The sequence below is a fragment of the Genypterus blacodes genome, unplaced genomic scaffold (assembly GCF_046128005.1).
Source record: "Genypterus blacodes isolate CSIRO-AG114 ecotype Tasmania unplaced genomic scaffold, CSIRO-AGI_Gbla_v1 ptg000026l_1, whole genome shotgun sequence".
Taxonomy (NCBI): Eukaryota; Metazoa; Chordata; class Actinopteri; order Ophidiiformes; family Ophidiidae; genus Genypterus; species Genypterus blacodes.
The window spans coordinates 165,090-173,355 of record NW_027466839.1 but is presented as its reverse complement, the minus strand read 5'-3'; the positions used below and the strand labels follow the sequence as shown (position 1 = coordinate 173,355).

At 45.4% G+C, this 8,266-nt stretch overlaps 1 protein-coding gene across 1 annotated transcript; it reads right to left on the bottom strand.

Moving 5' to 3' along the window:
• Positions 1-4,142: 4,142 nt before the first annotated feature.
• On the bottom strand, positions 4,143-7,216 carry cox7a2l (cytochrome c oxidase subunit 7A2 like). The gene is made up of 3 exons (XM_076143661.1): positions 7,074-7,216; positions 5,072-5,206; positions 4,143-4,547 (listed from the first exon to the last, which is right to left on the bottom strand). The coding sequence occupies exons 1-3, from the start codon at positions 7,143-7,145 to the stop codon at positions 4,407-4,409; spliced, it is 348 nt and encodes a 115-aa protein (XP_075999776.1). The 5' UTR covers positions 7,146-7,216; the 3' UTR covers positions 4,143-4,406.
• Positions 7,217-8,266: the final 1,050 nt, after the last annotated feature.

Genomic DNA, 8,266 nt, shown 5'->3' with positions numbered 1-8,266 from the left:
TTGATGGCTTGAAGGCTTATTTACTGACTGCTCTTTTCCTTTTTATGTCAATGACTTTCTAAGTAAAGCACCCATCTGTTTATCTATCCAACCTATAGACTATTGATATATTTACTCCTCATCTATACGACGGTTTTTGATAGACTATCAATAGGCAGGGCAGAATATTGGGAAGATTTTCAATACAATATGTAGGACACAGGTGGGATTCACACACACACACACACACACACACACACACACACACACACACACACACACACACACACACAATGCAGCATCACAGACACATTTGCAATTAATCAGTATAAATGATGAAGCAGTGATTTAAAGAAGCAGTGGAAAGTTCACCGCAAAGTGTGAACTTTCCTGTGCGATTTGTTATTCGACTCTAACACACTAACACACACACTGTCTGCAATCTGACTACTGATGACTACTGTTACTTTGTAAACAGCCATTAATCTCGCTCTCGCTCTCTCCTCTCTCTCTCTCTCTCTCTCTCTCTCCCCCCCCCCCCCCCCCCCCCCCCCCCCCCCTCACACACACACACCTTCTCACCTCAGGCAGCCATATTGATTCACTTTCATTTTAGGCACATTAATTTTCTCTTGTCGTGCTGCCTACGCCTCCCCACCCTCCTCCTCCTCCTCCTCCTCCCATTCTCACAATCAAACTCTCCTCACACTGCACTGCGGTGTCACATATCGGAAGAAAAAGGAGCGATGTGGTTTGTGCCGAGCGGCCGTCCAGTCCAGACGAGCCCGGGAGAGACACCTAATCCATTGGAAGAGATTACAACCAAAGTACAGACGCGGGGGAAGGAAATCCAGTTGCTTTTGCAGCTTGATGTTGGTTGAAATTTCCTATTAGTGGACAGATTGTGCACAATACCACAGGGCTTTTGGTTCACACCCTGTTTGAACTCTTACATAACATAAGGTGATGTCCAGGGAGAGAAAAAATAGCCTTAAGGAGGGAGAAAATTGGACCAAAACGCCTTTTTGAAACAGCGAGAGAGCAAAGTTGAAAGCCTTGTTGATAAGCTTCATGGAGGTGGAACCGCAATCATGCACCTCTCCTGTTCCAATCTGCCACCATCTCCTGCTGGAACCCAATCTGACCCCCAACTGACATCTCATCTTCATGTTCTGAATGAGTTTTGCATTTACTAGTGCAGTTTTGAGCAGAGGGAGGAGGAGGAGGAGGAGAGGTGCGATGCTGCTCGGCCTGGGGAACCTCTCCTCTCCACCGTGACAACACGCGCTTTTTACAAGAACAACGAATACAAACCCCGATCCCTGTTTGCTGTCAATGCACGAGATGTTTACTGATGTATATGTAAACGTGGATGGGGCTGCTTTGACTCCAACGCTTCAATCCCACTTATGGTCATTTCAGCCTCAGTCCTGGTCCACGTCAGACTCAGACTCAGATTCAGTCCTCCTCTCTCTTACCCGCGGCACAAAACAAAACAGCTTCACAAATTGCCCTGCTCATTCGGTCTCGGGGAACTTTATTTATTCATTATTTGTTCTCCGGCTGCTCTATTGTGGCAGGGGCATTGTGCTGAGAGGTAATTTGTCACTCTCCACCCCCTCACCCTCCCCCCTGCACTTGTTTGGTGTTTGCAGAGCTGTTCAGTCCCTGGTGTTTGTTCTCTAAAGAGAGAGACAAACACACTGTACTGTCCTCTGAATTAAGACGCATCCTCTGTTCTCCACGTGGACCATTACGCCTGATTTAATTTCATTATCCATCGGTGAGGTTTTGTTTGCTGTCTTATCTGCCTGCTGTTGTTTGTCTCTCTCACACACACACACACACACACAGGATAACAGTAACAGATGAGCGGTGGTATAAGTGAAGATACGAGCAGTGATTGATCCTTGGTAGAAACAGGAATGTGGCCGTTTATAAATCACTTCAAGCTTTGGCACCCCGAGGCGCAGGAGCACAACCCAGGCTGGATTTTCGTTTCATTCTTGATTAATCTTTCATGAGCGTGTTTACATAAGATCTGGCCTCCTGCAAATTCCGCCCAGACGTTGTTTAATTTGATGCATAAATGTCTTTGGATGGTATGAGGTCGTTTGTCTGTTTGAGTCATATTTCATGGCGTTTCTCTGTAATGGGAAGCTTAATTCATGCAGGCGAGTCGTATCGGATGTTAACTTCCATCATTCAAAGACAGGACTGGAGTGAAATTTCAGTGCCAAAGTGACTGAGAGTCGATGTCTTTGATTTTGATTTCTTTTATATGTTTTAATCCTGATTTAGGGATTGATCCTGCACCGGTGTTACATTGTGAGGGGATCAGAGTCTCAGCATCTCAGAGTCTCAGTGTTCGGCTCCGTCTCGCTCTGCTGAGGGGGAGACGTGTAAACACTAGCTCTAATAGAGGGATTAAAATTTCATGACAATATTTCTTCTTGTAAGTCACACACACACACACACACACCCACACCCACACACTCCCTCTCCCATCCTCTCTCACATGTTCCCCTGGCTCTCCGCACCCATCCTCCATATAACAGCCTGATTCTCACCTCTCACCCCCCTCTGTTCGCTTCCTGTGTTTTGTCTCTGCATTCGCCCCGACGTTTCCTGTCTTCACACTCCCCTGAAGAATCTGGGGTGTGTGTGTCCGTGTGTCTGTGTGTCTGGGGGAGGCGTGGTGTGCTTTGTCGTTGGGGCTGCGTTGTGGTCGTATGGTAAAACATCACGTCTAAGAGGGACAACAAAGGGATCCGTTTTCAGTGTGGGAAGCTGAAGTGGGTTGTCGTGATGCAGAGGAGGGCGAGGAGGCCGAAGGGTGGAGGGGTGAAGGTGGAGGGGGAGGTTCTGTGATGGAAAACAGGTACAATGTTTATTAGTAACAAAAAACAGCTCTCCATTGACGTTGAACAATTAGGCATCTTCTGCAATAAAGGTTATGTTTATCCCCGAGTGGGAGTGTAGCAACTTGGTAGCTGAGAAAGAGTGTGTGTGTGTGTGTGTGTGTGTGTGTGTGTGTGGTAAGGGGAGAGACAGGGTGCTGCTGAGTGGGAGATTCCTCAAAGAAACAGATGGCACACAAACACACAAACAGCTTCTCTGCACCCGAGGATGACACCGAGAATTTACAGATCAGTCTCAGAGATACAATATGTTTCCAAACGCAGCATCGACCCTCCGCTCACTGTGATCTCCTCTCTTAGTAGATGAAGCGACCCTCAACTGTGCCTTACAGGGCAAAAGCGGAGCATTTGACCCGCAAAGGCGTAGGTGTTTCCAAGCGTTAAGGGCTTTGTGATTGTCTTATCTGATCAAAACTCAAGTCAAACCTAATTTAATGTTTTCTTTATGTTTTGTAATGAGCAATAAACCCTTTTTACACTGATATTCCTCCAACTGGTCTAAAATCTTTATAACCAACCAACCATTGAAGTGCTCTCTGCATGTGTGTGTGTGTGTGTGTGTGCCTCTGGATGATTGCAAGTGGCAGAGCTGAGTGAGTATTGGACTGTGATCAATACAGACACGTGAGAGCACCACAGCCGAGCGACACAACTTACTACACACACCGAGGCTGGGAGGACCAGCAGTACACTTACTCTCAGCAGCTTGATGGGGGGTGGTGGGGGATGCTCGCACGCCTCTCCTGCTCGCTCACTCTCACACACACACTAAGCAAGGAGCATCTGACATCACACCAAGGCCCATATGAGACGGTACATAAAGCCAAGTGAGCAGCAGTTATGTTCCAGACGAGGTGTCCGTCATGCTCGCCCTCCCCCTCTCTCTGTCTCTCATGCACACACACACACACACACCACTGCCATAAACCTGCAGGATACTGCGAGTGTTAAACAACCTCACTCCCTATTTAGTCATCTTTACGAGTGTTTAAAAACATAAAACATTGATTCTATTCTGGATTATAAAGAGATTCTGTACTCGTGTGATGCTGCTGCCATAACATTATAAGTTTAATTTTAATAAGAGGAAATGGGCACAGAACCTTTCCTATTATCCTATTTTGCCAAAGTATGAAATGGATCAATAGTCATGTTTTCAATCAATAAGTTAATCTATGAAAATACATTTGCAAAAGCAGCAAACTAACATTTAAAGTTTGACAAAGCGGTGGGACAAACTCCAACAGTATAATTTATCTTTATTCTTTAAAACTGTTTTTACTTAGACATCAATTTACAAAGGAGACAGAGACTCCAGGCGCTACTGATCCCACGTATGACGACGTGACTCGTGCTGGCCGTCATGATTCCGGAGGAGAGTCTCCCGTTCTGAAGTGTTGCTAGGGTGGAGAGGAGGGGCGTGGTGTCGGCGTGTGGGCGGAAAAAGTCAGAGTTTCGGTTTGCAAAGTGTAAAGAGGGCGGAGCTGGTTCCTTGGGGGGTGGGGTTTACTTGTTGGGAGGCTGGGCGGCGATGTAGAGCGCCACCAGGACGTACAGCGCTCCGCCTACGGTCAGGGCCATGGTGGTGCGGTACAGCAGCCTGTCGGGGAGGCCGCGCTTCAGGTGGACAGGGACGCCGTCCGACGTCTGAGAAGAGAACGTGACGAGGACACGTGGAGGGAGGAAGAGGGAAGTGTTAAAAAAAGGCATTTCACACTTTTACTTGCACATTTACACACGTTTCCCTCTTTAAATCAAGTATACTGGCTGTCCTTTCGTCTTTGTCGCCTCTCTCGTTTCCCTTCAGTGATCTGATGCACAGCGGCGAGTAGTTTGCTTCAGAAAGCCGGCGTTTGTGCCCAGCTGGGGTGATTTATTTCCTTTAGAGGCTTAGTGGAACACCTCAAGGCCTCTGGTGATTACATCTTTGCAATATGAGAAACATGCAGCGGGCCCACATTCATTTCAGCGCCTAACTGCATCATCAGTCTGTTGAGGCGCTCATAATGGCCCTTTGTCCCTCGCTAGCTCCAGAGGGAAAGATTCAATTACTACCCGTTTGTAATGAATGTCTCAATGTTTATATTGCCGCGTGCCTCCTTGAATGAACAAAAAGCATTTACCGGACTGATACCTCTTCCCGCCCGGTTGGGAATGGAAGCGTTCCTTACCTGGAATAGCTTTTGGAAGTGGGGCACCCGGTTGGCGCCCAGGTACTCCACGGTGTGACCGGCGTCCGACACCACCTTGGTGGGTGAGCCGAAGATCATGGCGGGGGGCTCCGCTGGCATGCCCGGCCTCAGCCCCTAGCGTGACGGAAAGACAAGAAAGCGTGCAGGATGGTGACTGATATGTTCTGAGGCTCGTGCAGGAAGGAATTGAAATCTTAATCCTCCTCCTCCTCCTCAGCTGGACACGTTTGTGTTTTTCATCCCGTTCAGACCGAGCGACTCGCTGAGGGACGCCTGCTCTCGCCTGCAATCCAATTACAGGTGTGTCTTTGTAATGAGCACGCTGTTCATTACAAACCTCCTTCCCTCGTTTATAACAAGGATGAGGAATGACTTCTAACACCGAGCGCTGTGTCGGCTTCAAGTCGCCGTCTAATTGCGTTTTGGCGAGCAGATGCACCTGATGGAGTGTTAACGCCGTGCATGTGCCTCTTCACATCCTGTCACTCGGGAGGGAGCTTCCACACCCACTCGGGTTTGGAAATGACTTGGAGAGCCATTATCTTGTCGGCGCGTGTGAAGGCAGACGGATAGAGAGGCAGAGGGGGGCGGAGGTGCATTTTAGATGGCGTATCCAAGCACAGAGGCACAGGAGAGAAGATCACTCTCACTCTACGTTTAGGTAATTTGACTGAAGAGTTCTTTCTGCGTTTAAACAGAGACTCTTTATCTTTAAATCCTGCTGTCTGACTGTAAATCTAAGAAACACCTGCTGCTGCTTAACATTCACAAACTACAAGCCTTCCTGACAGCAACAGTGTCATAGATTTGAAATTGTACATTTTCTTATTCACTATGTACACGTCTACAACATTTAGGGGTGATGTCATCATGTTCAGAGGTCAAACACAAACCTAAACACTCTGACTGATGCTTCTTGTTTTTATGACATGAGGCGGTTTTCTCTTTTATGTCTTTATTAACTTATATTTATCAGCCAGCTGGCACCAGAGACTAAGAGGTTTGTTTTGGTTCCATCCCATTATGATTTACATGTTATCTTGTGAACTCCAGACACAGGAGGGCTGACAGGAGTGAGGGTAAACATGAGGCACTATACCATACAGCAGAGCAATGAAAGCTCACATCTGGCACACGTGTGGCGTCGACTTCAAATTGCTTATTTGGTTTGTAAAGACACATGAAGGTCACGTCCACTGATAGAAGCGACCTTTCAGGATGGACTGAATATAAAGCCTCTGTGATAAAACGGCAGCGAAATGGGATTTTAAGGCGACAAAGAAGAGCTAAAGCATGTGTGCACCAGCTGATTAGATTAATACATTTACAGGACGTTTGAGCTCAATATGAAAAACGTAGTTAGTAGAGTATAAGTGAGACAGTGCGATGAAAGGAGGAGAACTTATGTCTCATACGTCATCTGGTCTTAACAAAGCCTTTCCCTGTTTCAGAATACACATTTCCCAAAACATAACACACTATTTGAACTCTTGTTTCTGTTGTCAAATCTCTAAATGTCAATCTAGTCTGATCTGATGACCTCATCCTTGTCCAGCAGCACTGATGCAGCCTAACTAGGCCCTCGTCTTAGTATCCGTTTACGTCATAAAGGGGGAAAACTATTTAAGTCAGACTTTCCATTCTCCAGTTACATAATATAGATTAGATGTAAGGTTTGGATGCCTTCGTCAAGTCTTGATGGGATTTTTAGAGCCATTTTATCGAAGCGGAACCGCGTTCAACAAAGGAGAAATGTCACCTGAGGATTCGGCTCAACTCTTATAAAAAAAGTCATCTACTTAATTAAATATTTAACCCGTAGATGTTTAAACCGCACTAGAGTCGCCTTGTTTCTTTATTTTTACAGACGGTCGCCGGTCGTGTAGCTTCGCGCTAAAGCGGACGGGACATGGATACATGAAGGTCATACTACCCGGTCACAAACACGCTGCAGCACCGCCAACCGGGTCCCGATTCTTACCTGAGGGCTGTAGGCGGTCGTGGGAGCAGTACCCGTCAATTTTTGGGTGACACCGCTGAATTTGTAGTACATTTTAGTTCTGAAGGACGGGGAAAGGTATCGTGGACAACAAGACGCACCCGGTGAAGGTCTTTCTGCTTCCGGCGTCGCATGAGTATGACGTCAGAGTCAGGCCGCCTCTACGCAGCCTGATTAAAATTCAGCGCTTTTATTTTTTATTTTGTAATTATATGTTCATATATTTCATTTTATTTATTCATATATTGAACAAGAATGGGAACAATTACATGAACAAGAATGGGAACAATTAGATGAACAAAATGTTATATAGTAGATGTAATATTTTATGTATTGGATTTTACATATTCTCTATATTGTTTATAAATTCAAAGGAATTGTATTTATTTTCAGTTGTAAGTATGGAATTTAGCCATAACTATTTTGATAAATAATATTTACGCTGCTATGGCCAAAAACCCAAATAACAAGTGAAAAATCATTACATTTGGATATCAGGAATGCAGATAACTCAACTCATAATTTGTCAACCTTTCATAATAGACCCAAAATAAATGTGTGATAGTCTCATGTACGATGTGTTCCTGCAGCATGCCCACCACAATCATAACCATGATAGACTTCCACTGATTTGTGATATCACAAATGAATCACTCCAGACACTTGGTAGAACAACAGAGTCTTCCTCCTGCAGCAAATGAATGGGAGGATGGCGGCTATTGACAAACTCTGCACCTACATCAAACTTATAAAGGGTGTAAGTACAAAAAAACTACTATTCTTAGTAGAGGGGATGGTTAATGATGAAGGATAAGACACAGTTCTCACCTCAGTGTGAATGTCAGTGGGCTCAGGTGTAATATCACACTGGATGGCGAAGGTGACAACACGGTATGACATTTGTGTCAGCTGCTGCATTGTTCAAAACATATGATTCCCTCTTCTCATGTCCCTCGGCTTCGGTATGTGGCAGTAACTACATTCATTAAGTTTAACACACAAATCATATGTCCATAAGAAACCTAAACCCTGACTGCAAATGGTAATGATAGTCTTTCAATTCAATTAAAATCACATCCCTTACATTTTACAATATCCACAGTATGATGTCATTTCTAAAAAGTGACCACAAATTCTCATTTCCATCAAAGCATTTTATTATAAAAGGTGTTACA

What these genes read in the sequence shown, in the direction of transcription:
- cox7a2l (XM_076143661.1), bottom strand. Translation starts at nt 7,145, where the DNA reads ATGTACTACAAATTCAGCGGTGTCACCCAAAAATTGACGGGTACTGCT. An exon ending in CGACCGCCTACAGCCCTCAG is followed by an intron (nt 5,207 to 7,073) that starts GTAAGAATCGGG and finishes CCGTCACGCTAG; the next exon opens with GGGCTGAGGCCGGGCATGCC. An exon ending in ACTTCCAAAAGCTATTCCAG is followed by an intron (nt 4,548 to 5,071) that starts GTAAGGAACGCT and finishes TTCTCTTCTCAG; the next exon opens with ACGTCGGACGGCGTCCCTGT.